Source organism: Saccostrea cucullata, unplaced genomic scaffold, assembly GCF_032062105.1.
Source record: "Saccostrea cucullata isolate Sc308-1 unplaced genomic scaffold, CSIRO_AGI_Scuc_v1 ctg272, whole genome shotgun sequence".
NCBI classification, from domain to species: Eukaryota; Metazoa; Mollusca; class Bivalvia; order Ostreida; family Ostreidae; genus Saccostrea; species Saccostrea cuccullata.
This window is the reverse complement of record NW_026938795.1, coordinates 209,148-226,604: the sequence shown is the minus strand read 5'-3', so window position 1 is coordinate 226,604 and position 17,457 is coordinate 209,148. Positions and strand designations below refer to the sequence as shown.

At 32.8% G+C, this 17,457-nt stretch overlaps 1 protein-coding gene across 3 annotated transcripts; it reads right to left on the bottom strand.

Moving 5' to 3' along the window:
• Positions 1–7,239: 7,239 nt before the first annotated feature.
• Positions 7,240–15,695, bottom strand: LOC134251298 (glucosidase 2 subunit beta-like). 3 transcript variants are annotated; one of them, XM_062733694.1, is made up of 17 exons: positions 15,534–15,695; positions 14,659–14,781; positions 14,040–14,135; positions 13,855–13,912; positions 13,582–13,699; positions 13,431–13,494; positions 12,916–12,981; positions 12,557–12,641; positions 12,384–12,462; positions 12,123–12,296; positions 11,728–11,802; positions 10,914–10,994; positions 9,563–9,629; positions 9,198–9,267; positions 8,013–8,177; positions 7,736–7,826; positions 7,240–7,563 (listed from the first exon to the last, which is right to left on the bottom strand). In XM_062733694.1, the coding sequence occupies exons 1-17, from the start codon at positions 15,616–15,618 to the stop codon at positions 7,420–7,422; spliced, it is 1,641 nt and encodes a 546-aa protein (XP_062589678.1). In that variant the 5' UTR covers positions 15,619–15,695; the 3' UTR covers positions 7,240–7,419. The 3 variants fall into 3 exon arrangements, with proteins under 3 accessions (XP_062589678.1, XP_062589679.1, XP_062589680.1); XM_062733695.1 differs by lacking the exon at positions 10,914–10,994; XM_062733696.1 differs by lacking the exons at positions 10,914–10,994; positions 11,728–11,802.
• Positions 15,696–17,457: the final 1,762 nt, after the last annotated feature.

Below are 17,457 nucleotides of genomic sequence, written 5' to 3'. Positions count from 1 at the left end.
ACACTGACAATTATAAAGTTCTGGTGACAAATTGCTCCCGTGTCACCAATATTTGGTTTTTGTGTCAGTCTCTGTTCTCCATTCTGTGTCATCATGTAATCACCACTACTAAAGGAAGATTAATACCAACAGAGCCTGACATTGGTGACGTATTCCTCGCCCTCACAACTCAAGTACAAATTCTATCACTTCCTGAGCCGGTACCACGAGTTACTCTGAAGTGAGGATGAATCGCACTGGTTTTTTTCTCATTTTTTTAATTTAATTATATGTTTCATGTCAATCTGTCACACTTAGTTTAGTGGATAAGTCGGGTAACATCGACTGTCTTAGACATGTGTTCAGACCCTATGTTACAGAGTGCTTCTAAAATCTAAAACATATTTTGCATGATTGTACTTACTCTTTTCTCTTCGTTCTTGAAGAGTCATAGGGTCACACAGCATCCTCTGTTTTGTTTCTGTGAAACAAAGATGAATTTAAGGAAACAAACAGTCTAAATCTCATAAATTCGTTGAAACTTGAACAGAGCAAAACATGGATTTCTTTTTCGTCTGTAAAATAGTTTTCTCATGACATGTCGTACATAGAATTTGGCGGAGGTACTCATCATAGGTTATTAAGGGGATGGTCTTCGTGCGTTTGATTGTTAAAGTTTCTGGCCTTAGTTATTGAAAGGATTAGTTTACGCTTGTAAGCATTATGGATAGTATGGTCCCGCTGAACTTTTATGATAAAAATGCATCCTCTACTGCTATTTTTATAATACCTGTAGAAGGTCATATCATTATAAGAAAAAAAGTTTTTGTAACAAAATCCAATATATCACTTTATCAAATCTGAATATATCTAATACGTTAAACTTTCAATGGAATAAATCCTGCAAAACATTTATTTGAGATTTTTGCGTCAATAAAAGACAACAACTCTAAAAAGTATTGTCAAATTCTCATCAGACTCAATGCTAATCGATAACTCAGCTATTCACAGTGATACACAAAATCTCATTTTATTACATAATATTTAATAATCTCAAAAACTTCCAGCAAAGCAGAAATTTTATTGATTTTTTTCTTAATTAACAGTCATAACTTCATTATTAAAAGGATGTAAATCCCTCGATATATATTAGCTCTGTCGTTCTTCACTGTACAGTTGTCTTCAATCATAATTCAATACTTTAATCCTCGTGGAAAAGAAAACGCCAACGGACGACCATGCACCCTGTTAACCAGAGGGAAACTCAATTAAAACAAAAGGAAGAAATTAAAATACTTTCAGAAAGAACTGCAAAAAGTGAGACGTAGAATTATGACTCAAGCTGCCATAAGTCCTCAAACTCCCTCTTTCAAGTCCACCATTTGTGAAAATATCAAAACTTACGACTTTTCAACTCTACATTTGCAACTATTCCTCACGATAAATTAAAGTCCAGCCTTTTTGACATCATTGATATCTGCTTTTTTAAATAAATGAAACTCATAAATTTACTACACATATTATTGGTCCATCATAATGTTATAAAACATTCTGATTGCACACACAAATAATCCAATGCTCATCTTAAAAAGATGCTTGAGTCTCTGATTGACAATATCTGTGTGATTTTTTGGAGACTAGTTTTTTTTCCCCAACAATTTGTTGAAATTTCCATGGGTACCAATTGCGCCCCATTATTAACAGAACTTTTTTAATTCTAAAGAACCAGAAGATATTTAAAATAATTTACATTAGAAAAAGAAAACATTTGTTGTGACCTTCATCTCGACATTTCGACGACGTATTATCAATTAGCAATACTTTCTTCCATTCGTATATATGTCCAAGTGAGCGTGAAAAAAATACACCACACGGTCTAATATTTCTCTTCGTATATATGTCCAAGTTAGCATGAAAAAAATACACCACACAGTCTAATATTTCTAGATCTGTTTCATATTTAGATTCTTTACTTGAAAAAGACGTTGATTGTAATCTAACAACAAAGCTTAATGATAAACTTGATGACTTTCTTTTCAATCGTCTACTTCCCTCACTTATTATTAGCAATATACCCTCGTCACCTGCATAAAGAATTTAGATCTCTCAAATGAGTCTAAGTATGGACAATTTCTAAAACGAGTTAAGATAATGAGAAACAAGAATATCAGCAGTGTCGTTTAAAGTCATCATTTCGCAAGTTCTTTGGTCGATACAATGACCTTGTCAGCGAATACAATTTATCATTTTTTCAAATGTTGACGTTTTTCATACAGATTGTTTGACCATTATTTATACAATAATTTTTTTTATTGTCTAAGGATTTTCCCGGTTTTTTTTTATCAAGGACCACACGGCGGGTATGGTCGATCGGGTGCTTACTCCTTCTTGGCACTTGATCCCACCGCTGATGTTTTAGAGATTTGTGATTGCTCCCGATTTGTAGTTTGATTGGACGTTTGAGATTAAACACTAGTAAACTGAAGATTAACCTACAATAAAGAGTATGAATAATGAAACTCATTTATCGTGCCTGGATGATAAAGACGAATTAGGAAGATTTATCACTGCATCTGTGGCCGTGGCTTCATAGATGCATTTCCAGCATCAGTGTTTCCACCATATGTTGCACTTTTCCCGTAGAGCTAAATTAGTCAAACCAAAAACATGGTCTGGTGACGTCATCATCTGAAATAATGAATAGGAAGAAAAAAGCACTAACAGCTGTCAATCAGTTTTAGAAAGTTCTTAACCTAATATTGGAAAAAAATCTAGAGGAAATATTTATAATCCTCTTTGGTTATGATTGAAAAAAAAAAGATTAATTATGTCTTCATACGAGAGCATAAAAAATTATCAAATAATGATAAAATCTATATTTGATAAAATGGTATGAATGCATTAGCTAATTAAATGTGTTTGGTAACATAAGAGCCAGATGGACTAAAACATTTCCTGCTTTTACAGCAATGTAAGTGAACTGTTTGATTCTTGTTAATTAGACCCATAGAATTCTGAACAAGCCAGGGGTAAAAATCTATAAACATAATAAATTATATCACCTAAAAAAATAACTATATGACACGACATTGTATGGATTAAAAAAAAAATAGAAAATAAATCTTAAAAAATTCCCAGATTCATGGTCTTTTAAAATAAGTTAATGAAATCAAATCAAAAAATACCATTTACATTGTAAAGATCTTGTGGGATGACTTAAAATAAAGGTACATGTTGCAAATTTTCATTTAACGCAAACCTCACACTTTATTCCTCAAATAATCCAACTGAACTGGTGAAATAATGGTATGACGTTGTATGGAACTGAACCTATAGAACATAGTAGACATGTTTGATGAATTTCACTTTAAATAGAATTCAGGCCGCAAAGCTTTCTAAACTCTCAAGCTAAAAAATCAACATATTCAAAACAAAACAAATACTTCTTTCTCCCGTTCGACTTCTTGTCAGCAGGTGCAACAAACGGTATATGAAGTGTTAACTTGATACTCAAATTACAGAAAGGACGATCATTTATTATGCAGACGACTGTTGCCATAACGATATCATGTATTATTTTTAACAAATCACTTCCATGATAACATTTCGGATGATATGCGGAGCTAACAGCTTTAAGATACTGAGTATCAGCAGACGGACTCTGTTAAACGTCTGTCAAACACGACAATCGTGACAGAAGTGCCCTCCACCACCCAAAACAAAGGGTCGACATTTAAGATAGCTAGTATCGGTACTTTATGATAAACGCGGTCTATATTTCTCACCAGTTGTTTCGCCGAAATATTGCCGATTCGACATTAAACAAACAATAGTTGTTATTAATAATATTCAAACACTCAAGAGAATTCTTAGAAAATCAGAAACACCCCTCCTTCCAAAGTCAATAATATCGAAGCATGTGACTTTTTCATTATACCTGCCAAACTTTTGATATCAAATCACAGACAAAATTAATGCCTCTTGAATATACGGCAAGCCCTTTTACTACTGTAGTATTTATTCGTAAAATAAAAATTTTCTTTCAATAAGAGAGATATCTCTCTAGCATTGAGAGATATCTCTTTGACTAATAGAGATATCTTTATAACTTAGAGAGATATCTCTTTAAAAAAAGAGAGATATCTTTTAAGCAGAGAGATATCTCTTTAATATATATTCTTTATATGAGAGATCAGAACTTGCTAAAGAGATATATCTTTTAATGAAAGAGATATCTCTTTTCCAAAGATCCTTGAAATAAAATAATAAATTCTCCACTTTAAAACTAAAGCGAAACAGGAAGTAATTAAAGTCTCTGGAATAGTTTCGCTGCCATAAGAAAAAGACTGAGCATGCAATACCCTGAATAATATATAAACTATGTAGACAAAAATGCTATAAATCCCTTGTTTGAAACAACAAATAATAATGGCAACTTCAAAAAGTTTAATATTAAGGAAAACGAAAGCAAGCATATTTATATAATCTCAAATGCAATATGGACCGAATTTTTTTCAGCTTATGAAATAATCGATTATTACAAATATGAAATCTAGACAACACTGAATTACTTGATTAATTTTTTTGTCAAATAACATAATGTAGTTATTTCCATTCTTATGTCTACCGTGAATAAACAGATATATCGGTAAGAGAAGTCATTTTAAATGGAATTTAGATTAAAAAAAAATGAAGAGAAATATCTCTTTGCAATAAAGAGATATCTCCTTTTGCACACATCCGTTCTCTTAATACTTGCATATTTCTCTTTTACTTTAAGAAATCTCTTTAAAAAGATATTAATGGAGTTATCTCTTAACTCTTATACGTTAAGAGATTTAACAAAAAAGCTTTATGATAAAATAGATGAATTTAACTTTTCTAATATCTCTTTCAACTTCTCCTCTTTAAATTTGGAGATATCTCTTTTTTTTATCAACAATATAATTTTTATTTTCGTAAATAGCCTGCATACGGAATCTTGTTTATTTTTCATCTCTTTCTTCGTTAAAATCATTCATTTTGTTTTTTACACAAGTTCTCTGAAGTTGGTTTGCTAGAGTTCCTATTTGATATTTCTATATAGTCATTTGGTTTTCCAAAAGTTTTCAGCATGATAATCTTTTAATCTATATACCTGGAACAATTTCTAAAACGATGCAAGTTATTTACAAACAAGTTGATGAAGCTAGAATATCAGCAGTGTAGTTTAAAGTCGTCATTTCGTAAGTTCTATCGTCGATACAATGACCTTGTCAGCAAACACAATATATCATTAAGTCATACTTTCATGCAGACTGATTTTTTCCTACTAATTGTTAATCCATTATTTACACACTAAGATATTCACGGATTTTCCCGTTATTTCCCTATCATGACAAAGAGCACACGGCGGGTATGACCGGTTGGTAGGTATGCTCACTCTATGGCACCTGATCCCACTTCTGATGTTTTGGAGGTCCGTGTTTACTCCGCTCCTATTTTGTAATATTTAATGGACTTTTGAAATAGAATAATGTTCGTTATATCCACGTATTTCATGTAAACTATGGAAAAAATGATTTATCTCGATATTTGAGCATATGAGCTCGAAAAAAGAACCTAATGAAAGAATACAATTCTGATAAAAATAATCAAAACATGTCTTTGTTCTGATAAATTAATAATATATCTAAGAAATATTTCAGTAAATGCTTTGAGCTTTGACAACACAGATTTGATTAAGCCTGGTGATATTCGAGCTATGAATTTAAATAAAATGGAGAAAATAACACAACCATATAGTGAAATGATGATGACAAATGGAATTAAGTAAACTGTATACAAACTGGAGAGAAAACAATGATAGTGAGCATCCCCTGTCCATTGCTCACACCCGACATGTGCTCCTTGTCATGGTGGTAAATGAAAAAAAATCCGTAAACAATTCAGTGTAAAGATAATTTAATGAAAATGAGAAAGCTTACAATTGATAATGACAAATGGAATTAAGTAAACTGTATTCAAACTGGAGAGAAAACAAGGATGTCTAATATGATCAGAGGCAGGATCAGGTGCATTGGAGAAGTGAGCATCCCCTGTCAAATGGTCACACCTGACCTGTGCTCCTTGTCATGGTGGTAAATGAAAAAAAAAAATCCATAAAATTTCAGTGTGATAATAATAGCCTTACAATTTATAAGAATAAAGCTCAGTCAACATTCAATTTAATGGCGATGGTGTAATATATGGTATTTACTGATAAGGTTGTTATACTGACCACAAAATTTGTGAAATGTTTACTTCGAACAATAACATTTGATAACCTCGTTTCAACTTATTTATCAGCTTGATTTGTTTCAGAAATTGTTGGTAACATATAACATGCCCTTGCATATCTAATCAACTGAGAGACAAAAACCCCGTATGCATGTGAGAAGGGTATATTGCTACATAAGAAAGGCCTAAGGGAAGTAGATGATGGAAAAGCTGGTCTTCACATTTATCAAAGAGTTTGGTTGTAAGGTTATCATTAACATCTTTTTCTAGTAAAATATGAAAATATGAAACAGACGTTTCAGACTTATCTCAGTTTAGAGGCACATGTATATACTGAATTAAAATGACTATTACTTATAAATAAGACGTCATTGAGATATCTGAATAATGAATAAAAGCCATAGTAAGAGTTTTCTTCTTTTCATGTCGAAATTTTGAAATGAATTCTATTTTATATGAATACAGAAATAAGTACGATGGGGCACATTTGGTACCCATGGGATTTCCTATAGATTGTTGGATGACTTGACCCTTAAACACTACAAAGGTACTGTCAATCAGAAATTCAAGCATCCCTTTAATATCAACTTTGAAGTACTTGTGTCTACAGTCCGACTGTTCTTAACAAAATATTTTGCAAATGACCAATGACAAAGTAAGTTTATGAGTTCCATTTTTTAAAAAAACCAACTGGCACTGATGTTAAAACATTAAAAAATGTTGACTTTTGTTTGATCATCTCCTTTTGTCCTACATGTATATCATTTAAAAAAGAAAGTCTGTAACAGGAGAGGAGAAATATAGAGCAGACTGGGAATAAAACCTGGGCCCTCTAAGTCTCCTACAATAGAGCTATATTGCATCTGGCCACTGGCGATCAAAACCTGTCTGACCACCACATTCCTCCCTCCTTGAACGTCCTTGGTCCCCAAAGACACCAACCCAGCCTCTTCCCTTGCAGATCTTTCAAATTTCTATCATTTTATCAATAAAGATCAGAAAAAAACTTTCAATTTTTTTTTTATTCTGAAAAAAAAAAAAATTATGATTGGATGATATTTAGGAAAATGTTAAATATTTTCATTATTGAGTGTTTTATAACAGATCACAGTATGATTCTCTTGGAGACAGTCATGATGGGTTTTTTTTTCAGAGGAATTCACAGTTTAAACGTCAGGAGTGCTATAACTCATCATGAGGGTCTTTATCGTGGGGTGGAGGAGGTTGATTACAGGCACATGGTGTAACAAAGTCAAAAGCATATTCACAGCGACTCGGCTCGTATGCATTAGTCAGTTGGTGCTCAGGACCACACGTTATATGGACCTAGAAAAATATAATTAACTCATGGAAACAAAACTCAGAAGAAAAATTCTATTTAAATTATAAATACTTTTATAAGTTGTAACATTTTCTTCATGGTCGAATTTACACATAATACATTTAATTTCATTGAAATATTATCTGTGAGTACAAAAAAAGATGTTGCTATGGATACCTTGACGGATCGATCAGGTCCATTCCAGCAATTTTGTCCATGGTCATAGACCATTGTTTTATAATGTTCATCTTCCCACCTTCCCCAGCGCCTACCAATATCAAATATACACAATATATCACACACCTTATACATGTAAATTATAATGAATCAAATGTGAAAACGCCATCTTGACCAAAATGGTCCAAATGAGAAAAATCTCTGCTTTGAACCTAAAGTATCTGCCCAAATAGAAAACAGAAATTTAAATCATGAGATCAAGCAGAAAGCTACGCACCCTAAGTTTGTTTCATGACCTCCTGACTTGGGTCGTTGAGAGGCTGTAGAAAAGGGACATAACTTGTATGTATATTCTCTGTCTGTATATTCGTAACATTGGTCTCGTAAAACAGCAAATTCTTTATCTTTGCCATAGTCTGTGTTTAAATATGAAGTCAGAGACCTGAAATTTAGAACAAACATATATAAATGCTGTGTTTAACAAGACTCGATTTGTGGCTTACGAGTTTGAATAAAAATTTTATTTTCCTTTTTTTTTTTTATAAACCCTAAAAATTGCAACTACTCAAACATTATGTATAATGTAGCTCCTTCTCATTAAGAAAGAAACTCAGAAACATTTTTGTACTACTTAGTACTGCACTGTAAATCCTATATAAAGAAAACATTGCATTACATGTAAAAATGATTACATTTTAGTTATCTAAGATTTTTTAGTATTTCTGAAAAGCAATAGCTATCGTATACATGTACAGTACTAGTAACATTATCTTTATGCCATCTCTAGAGGATAATTCACGCAATAAAAATCAAGAAAAAATTCATTATGAAGTAGCAAATAAGCCAAGGTTATAATTGGGCAAAACATTCCATTGATGGATAAAAAAAAAAATTAAACTGTATTTTTTAAAATTAAAGTCATTTAATGACTTTATAAACATGTATCGATAGAGATTACGAATAGACTAAGTTAAGCTAGAATCATGTTTGTGACAATAGACTATAGAAAATCTTTCTCCTTTTTTTCACCTAATGTTACATGATTGAGACTGCAACCTTCCTCTCACATCAATGTAATGGAAAAAATTAATCAACCAACTGACAACAGCATGTCATTATGGATGTTTTCAGTCACACTCAGGGGAATAAATAATTAACTACAAACTGACGTTAAAGTTTTATCTTCCTCCACATGTCAGATATTTGTCTTCCCCTGTGCTGTTCCTGTAAAAGCAGACTTTAGGTATAAAGTATTACCTTTATTACTCTGAACTCCCTTGGTAGTGCTTATGTTTTCTGTCTAGTCATACAATTCAAATAATTACAAATTAAGGCTGGAACATTTTGTATTGAGCAAAATTCAACAGAATACCACAACCTTTGTTTTCAGTGACAAATTTGTTACAGATGGGAATGAATAAGAGATCTGCCTTGCATCAGATTGATTTAACACAAAACTTACGTAATCTCTCCATCAATGTCTTTTGAGCGTTTATCTGCTTCCTCGAATTTTTTCCTGGCTTCATCAGCAGCTGAAATTACCACAAACATTGGATTTTAATTACCCTTTCCAAGGATGAGATTGAATAAGGTTTCATAGAAAATAATAAAACCATTACATAGGCAAATTGAGTCTCGGCAGACCAAAATGCTCAGACATTTTAAACATCTTTACCTACATTATCATAATCAGATTTTTATATCTACATGTATATACCTGCTATCAGGGCCTTTGTTTCTTCATCATAATAAGACATTTTATATCTATATACCTGCTATCAGGGCCTTTGTTTCTTCATCATAATAAGACATTTTATATCTATATACCTGCTATCAGGGCCTTTGTTTCTTCATCATATTCAGGCATTTTTTCCTCATCTACATGTTCTTCTTCCTACAATTCAATAAAAATTAGCAAATAACCCATACACATGTACAAAGTGATAAATCAAAGCTGCAGAAATACTGGTTGTAAAGATTTGGGGAAGTATGAATGTGTGAAAGAATGTGAGTAAAAAATTTATTGTGTTACTAAAATGTCTCTTTTTGAAGTAAAAAAAAAAGATTGGTAAACATTGTATTGCAAATGCAGTTTAAAGAGGATTGCTATACAAAAATTATATGCAGGGGGCTAAATGATGTCTTTCAAACTGTGGTTTCAGCATGGAAAAATTAATGCATTTTTTATCACTTTATGTATCTTTTGTGTGTGTTTGGGTGTGTGTGTGTGTGTGTGTTTTTGAAAGAGAAATGCAAAAACTATTCTATTTATAAATGTAGATGTTCTACAGTAAAGAATTTGCCATCAGTAAATGCACAATATATTCATTTTCTAAGAAAATATGTCAAGAAGAGTCTGCAATACTATTTGTAAATTTTTGATATAAAAGTAATTTGTGAATATAAAATTCACAATTTAATAATTTAAATAATTCATTTCCAAAGAGATTTTTTTTCAGATCCATAAAGTAAAGTTTTGGTGTAGCATTCCACCTTTGAGATGTCTGACACGCTGGCCACAGCTGATCTTTGTTCCATACAATAAACCACCACCTGTCACATTTAATAACAGTATCAACAGTAACTTATAGGGATATGTTGGATTTAATGCCTACAATATCCATTAAGGAATTAGTCTCTCTGCATACAGAGCCTACCACCAAGATATCTGACTCTTGTTACACCTGTAAACACTAGATAGTCACAAAACTATAGGACACAGAACATCGTCTCAACTGTTATACACTTATATATCATGGATTGATTTGGGAACAGCATGAAATAAACCAAATAAATCACATGCGACATGTTAAATCAAACATCACTCTTCCATGCTTTACATGCCAAGCTCATTTAATATTCAATATATGGCATTAAAAATTATTTCATTTCTTTTCACTTTCCTTCATATAACCAGCTAAATTCAACACATTTTATCAGCATGCAAAATTCAGGCAAAAGCACAGCATTCATGCAAAGGTAAATTTTCCAAGCCCTTTTGACAAAACACTGTATTAAAATAGGAATTAATTATTCTTAGCCTATCATACTCCACATGCATAATCTACTTTTCTGATTTGTGGCATCTGAAAACCATGATTCAGGACATTTGAGGCATGTGTACGTTTTTTAAATGAGATGCCAACATACAATCTGTTAAGCACTAGAATCAATCTACCTTTTCTTCTGGAGGGAAAAGTTCAGCATTTTCAGGTAATTCCACATTTTCCATGCTGGTGGTTGTTTCCAGTAGTTTAGACTTGTTGTTTAGAAAGTGAGGAGGAAGTAGAGAGAGATAAGAATGAAATAGAGCTACAGATCTGTGTGCACAACCAATTGAGAATTCTACATAGCTGTCACCCCATTCAACAGGAGATATTTTCAATATATTGAATTGAGTAAGCATTCTTCCTTTGTCCACAGACTGTCTGATATAGATTTTTCATCCCAATTTTTACAAAAATTGAAAGATGAAAAGATTGTGAAGGCTCATTCTAATATTTAACTATCTTGCAAAAATCAATTTCAATTCTGTAACTAGATAGTAAAATTTTATAAATTATAAATTAAATCTAAAAATCATTAAGGCATAAAGTTAACATGCATTATTACTAACTAACTTTTACACTAGTCGACTGATTTATTTACATTTATGATTTGCTTTCATAAGATGTAGAAATTCAGGAAAACTGTCATGCGATTATAACTTTATTCTTCATTTTTCTATTTATAAATAAGAAATCAATACTCTTAATTCTATTTGAATTGTATTCATATGGTCTCCAGCAATATTGTTCTCATTATAGAAAGCATGTCAGAACATCAAATTCATGCCACCTTTGGGGATGTTAACCGGAAATAAGATTCTATTAGTTACAAACAAACTAAACTTCCCCTTGATAATCCTGTGTAAAAACTGCACAATAAACACTGTAGTAAAAGCAAGCTCTAGTTACGACCTGGACGAAGCGATGACAACATCAAACACTTACCTCTTCTTCGTCCTCTCCCTCCTCATCGTCATAATCCTCGCCCTCGTCAGGAGGGGGCGTGACATGGGGGGTGGCCTACAAGACGCGGAGACAAATCACTACCTGGCCTAGCCTACCACAATGCATACAACAGAGACACTGGTCAAACCAGCGGTACACACACTACACTGACACAGTGAACACCATACAAAACCATTTATAACTTAAAAACAGCTATATTTGGAAGATATTGTACAGCATTTTGAGTTTTGTCGACATGAACTACCTAAATGAAATCCAAAACAATTGAACATTGATGTCATGAAAACTAAAGTGAATGCAGACCTGCATTCTAGAATGAGTAAGTTAGTGGGGACCATGCAGATAATGACACCTGGGTGGGTTAATACCCTTACCTGAGGCTCTTCAGGTGGTACCAGTGGTTCAGTTTCACCCTGAGGTTCTGCAGGGGGTGGGGTCTCTTGTTTCTCCTCCTCCGGGACAAGCTTCTTGTAAATACCCTGAATGTTTCCCCATATCTTAGAACTAAATTCATTAAAGTCAACTTTTTCTTGGTCTTCTAAATGTTCCTTTAAAAAAAAATAAACAAACATGAAATTTCTTTGTAAAAATCCGACACATTTGTTGATGATAAAAAAGTATTGGTGTGAGTGTACCTTAGCCTCCTCCTCGCTGACAATGCCATTAGAATCAATGTCAAACTCCTGGTGAGGAATGATCTCCAGAATATCACAGCTGAAGGTAAATAACATGCAGTAAAAATTAAGTTAGCAACAACTAACAAGTTATAATCCGAGTTAAAAAAAAACAACATTTTATCGAGACTTACAATCCATCTTTATTTAAATCTAGGTCATCAAAGGCTTCCCTGGCCCTCAGTGCACTTCTCTCCTTATCTCTAGCTTCTTTTTGTTCTAATATAAAAAAATAAATGGTTAGGTCAAGATATTTTGTAACTTAGTGCATGTCACATGTCAATATTTTCAATTTCATCATTCATCCCTTTTTCCAGTTACTGTGTAATCATTTTTATTCATGTGGGTCAATGTTCGTGGTCAAGCAAAATTTGACCTGCTCGTGGGGACCTAATTCCGTGGGTTACTCTTAAATATAATGGTTCAGTGAATCAATATGTAAACAAAATGAACGAACATGGATGATTCTACAGTATAGCTTATTTCTACTGACCTTTCCACACCTGTTCATGGCGGTCTTTGGCTTCCTTCTCTGGGCCCTCATGTTCTGCCTTTAGAGCTGTAACAAGTCAAGAATGGTCAAAGGTGTTACAAGGAACATCTGGGATACTTCATCTTGCTATGCAATAATATACTTCTGATTAATATATATTGCTTTGATGTAAAAGAGTTACATTTCTACATAATTATATCCAGTTGATTATACAATATGTCATTATTATATATATATATATATATATATATATATATATATATATATATATATATATATATATATATATATATATATATATATGTTAATCTAATTGTTATGAAAGCTTTGCAAGAGGCAGTTATAGGGGAGTCTGATTGCTGTAAATCACTTTTTGTTTGAGAGAATTTTATTTGCACTTAATCATGCGAGGCAATGTGATCATGAAAGTTTTTTTTCTCATATATTTATGTTATCTGTAAATGAAAGAAATCTGTAGAGACACTGGTCTTACTCAATTCATGCTTTATAAATACCTTCTAGTTCCTTCAATCTGACTTCTAGCTCTGCTTTCTCTTTCTCAAGCTCCTGTATTTTTACCTGTTATTATAAAGCATACATCATTAAGATTTATTCTGTTATTATTTTGTCATCGTCCAGGAAAGATTAAGTAGTTCAAACAATTACATTTTTCTCCTCCATGATTCTTTTAACTTCGGCGATGAATCCGTCTCTCTTTTTAAATCCTTCTTCATGGAGTCTTCTCTTCTGGTCCTGTTCTTCTCGCAGTGCCTTTCCAAGTTCCCTACAAAACAAATATTTTAACAGTAGTGGTCAATTTCAAAGTTAAAAGCGTTTTATAAAATACTGGGATATTGAAAATGTTATAATGCACCTCTTAAAATTCCCAGTCTGGATTGCAATTCAAGAAATTTCCTGTAATTTAAAATTTGTCCTTACTTGCAGTTGTTGACACATTCTATTTTCCCACCATATTCATCTGTCCCATCACAGCAGTCTGTAATTAGACAAACGATCAACATCACAATAGTCTACTCAGTCAAAGGTTTTATTACATCATGTTTTAATGTTTTATAAGTAATTCCTCTAGTCCTGTTACAGTTATACACCCCTGTTAGACTCACCACACACTCCGTCATTGACTCTGGAGGACTGTATGTACTTTGGGACGTAACCAGCATTTGTACAGTGAAATCTCCCATTTGAACATGCAGAGGTCCCTATAATAGTCATTTGAAAACATTTGTTAAAATATTTGAGATACAAATACTGTAAACCAACTTTTATTCGCGTGCGAGAAATTTTCGCGAAGTTCGCGAGAGCCTCGTCGTCGCGAATATTTCTCGCCGCGAACCGGTCCTTATAGTATATTTGTCTATTTAAAAACAGATGCAAAAAGGCTTGATCGCGAAAATTAATCGTCGCGAACCAGTTTATTCCTGGTAAATCGCGAAATAAAGTCGTCGCGAATAAAAGTTGGTTTACAGTAATAAAATTTTGTGGACACCTTGTTTACAAAATTAAAACCTCAATGAATTATAATAAAAAATTCTAAGGAAGTCTCTCTTCTTCAAACTAAGTTTTATGAAATTACCTCACCTTCTGAAAAAAATTGCAAAAAAGCATACTTTCTAAATTCAAATATAAATTCCAAACCAGTCTGCCAACACTAAAATCTTAATTAAAATTTTCTCACACATTCTTTAATCAATATTTGACAATATTTAAAAAACGATAATTTACCTGGTTCATCTGTTCCATCATCACAATCACAGTAATCGTCATTCAGGTGCTCGTATGGAATTTCTCCAACTCCATTGATACAATGAAATTTATTCTGCTCGTTTGGCTGATATTTGGAGGCCACTGAAACATGACATTGATGCTTACATAAAGTACATATACTTCTTGCCCACTTTGTGGACAGGGCAATTTTAAGGATTTAGTGAACCTACCTCTTTTGACAAAATACAAAACTGAAAATTTATCTTAACTTTTTGTTTGGGTGGCCTGAAAACCACTCTGGCATCAGGCTCAATAATAAGATGACAGGAAGATTTTGATGAGTGTCAAAGACTGATTTAGTTAAAATAAATTGGCTATAACACTGAAATTAAGTTATCCTCAAAAAGTTTGAAGGACATTTAGATCTGACAACAAGATTTGCAAATAGGATTACAGTAGAAAACGTATGTGAAAAATGAAAGTAGAAAATTTTTAAGATCATAGTGATTTCTGAACACAGGTCCTCGTTGGCAATGGAGTTGTTTTCTCTCTTCTACAAAATGCATTCCAAGTCGAAAACCTTTATATGCTTCATTATCTATATTATGCCACAGAAACAATTCAAGAGGGGTCAATTTATGAGCCACCGGCACCTACCAGCTCTGGTAAAATGAACCTGTCAGGCTGTCTGACTCAGTGACTCTCACCACTGAGTAGAATTCATTCGAATTATAACATTATTATTAAAAAAAAGAATTCTTTTGCAAGAAATCGAATTTTATAACTTCAGACATTAAAGCTGTAAAATCAATGGTTTGACTTTGATTTTTAATCTAGACAAGAACTGCGAGGAAATTCGAACTCCATAAGTGTCCCAAAGCTGATAAACTTACTTGAAATTGAGACCCCGCGTGGTCTCATTTTCCCGTTTACTACACATACGGTTACAAATAAATACACCAAATGAAAGGAATTCATTTTTAACGGGTAGAAGTTTTACTGAGGTGCGTGGAAGAGGTGGAGACTTCCGATTGGTCCGTCTCATCAGTATGGATAACTCGTACAGCAAATGATTCAACATAAGGTTGTGTTTAGAAAATCGACACCTTTGACCAAATTGGCTGAAGCCCAAGTTGTTTATCATAGGCATAACGTGCATAAATCACAATTTTATAATAACTATGTAGTAATAAAAAAAAATTCCCAGACGTGTAAAATACAGTAATAGCTCGTAACATATTTCAAAGAAACCGAACTACAAAGATTCGAGATAATGGGAAAATAGAATAAGCAGTTGAGATTGTCTATCCATATCGGTGTTCAAGATAAAACAAAAAAGTTCATCTGTACTTACAAACGGATTTCATGATAGTTACTTCGTCTGCGTATATATATTGCTTCGATCCAGTGGTTAACTTAATTACCGTAGTTTGATTCCTATTTCCTAGGTTCTGAAGATTACGAGTAGAGTATGTGAAATTGATGACAAATTTTTCTCTGAATTCTCAAATAAATGCTTATAATTTACTCACGATATTCAGTTTATCAAAGCTCATTATTATAGTTTATCATATTATATAGGGATGATTATCAAATCTCAAATACATTTTAATATGAAACATATGGAGATAACGAACAGTATATATTCAAGATCAAAAGTCCATAAAACAATACAAACTAGTGCTAATTGTAACGGGGACCGTTACAGATGTTCCCCAAACGCTCCCCAACTCCCTTTTGGTGCCATGTTCCCTGTAATCTCTATTAGATAAGAAATACTTTATGGAATTTAGACTTAATCAAGGTCTTCCCAGAAAAATACAAAATATATTTAAAAATAGGCATTGCACGCATGTTCATGTGCTTAACGACCATATTATCTTGTCTACACTATCTCAAATTTTAATATACTTAATATCAAAGCATTTAATCCAAAAGTATTAAAAATACACTCATTCGAGTGTATTTTTAATTTTACTCATTTCACGTGCACGCACGCGCAAGCACGTGCATAATGACTACACCTTCTTGTAGGAGTCCCTTATATTTATCTATGTTCTAAATCCAATCCTGTTTGGTTGAAAAACAAGGGAGTTATAGCCATTTGAAGTTTCAGCCAATCAGATTACAGCACACATGCATGTGTGTGATTTTATAAATTTTTATCTTAATCGTATTGAAGGATATCTAAATGAATGACTATATTTTAAAATTTGAAACATTTCGTCAAAAAACAAAGGAGATATAGCCATATAAAGTTTCAGCCAATCAGATTGCAGCACACGTGCATGCGCGTGATTTCATGATTTTTTTTCTATATCATATTTTAGGATATCCCAATGTATGACTATGTTTTAAATTTCAAAGCATTTCGTCAAAAAACAAAGTAGATATAGCCATTTAAAGTTTCAGCCAATCAGATTGCAGCACGCGCGCATGCGCATGCTTTCATGAAAATTTGTATATATCATGCTGTAGATCTTCATAATGTAGGACTATGTTGAAAATTTCAAAAGATTATGACAAGAAACAAGAAAGATATTGAGACTTTTGTTTCAGCCAATCAGAGCGAAGCACACGTGCATGCGCGTGAGATCTTGCTATTTTGACCATGCCATCTTGTCTATACTACTAATGTATCCTTACATTATGAGTTTCAAAAAAATTCATCAAGAAAAAAGAAAAGTTAGAGCAATATCCATTATATTGGTCATTTTTCGTGTTGCACGTGCGCGCTCTTGCAAGCACGTGCGCGCAAAATGACCTTCGTTCGGCAAATCTACATAACATGTCTACTGACCCTAAAAACATTTTACC

Coding starts and splice junctions, on each gene's coding strand:
- LOC134251298 (XM_062733694.1), bottom strand. CDS start 15,618: ATGAATTCCTTTCATTTGGTGTATTTATTTGTAACCGTATGTGTAGTA. Junction 14,782..15,533: donor ACGCGGGGTCTCAATTTCAA/GTAAGTTTATCA, acceptor GTCATGTTTCAG/TGGCCTCCAAATATCAGCCA. Junction 9,268..9,562: donor AACAAAGGCCCTGATAGCAG/GTATATAGATAT, acceptor TGGTAATTTCAG/CTGCTGATGAAGCCAGGAAA.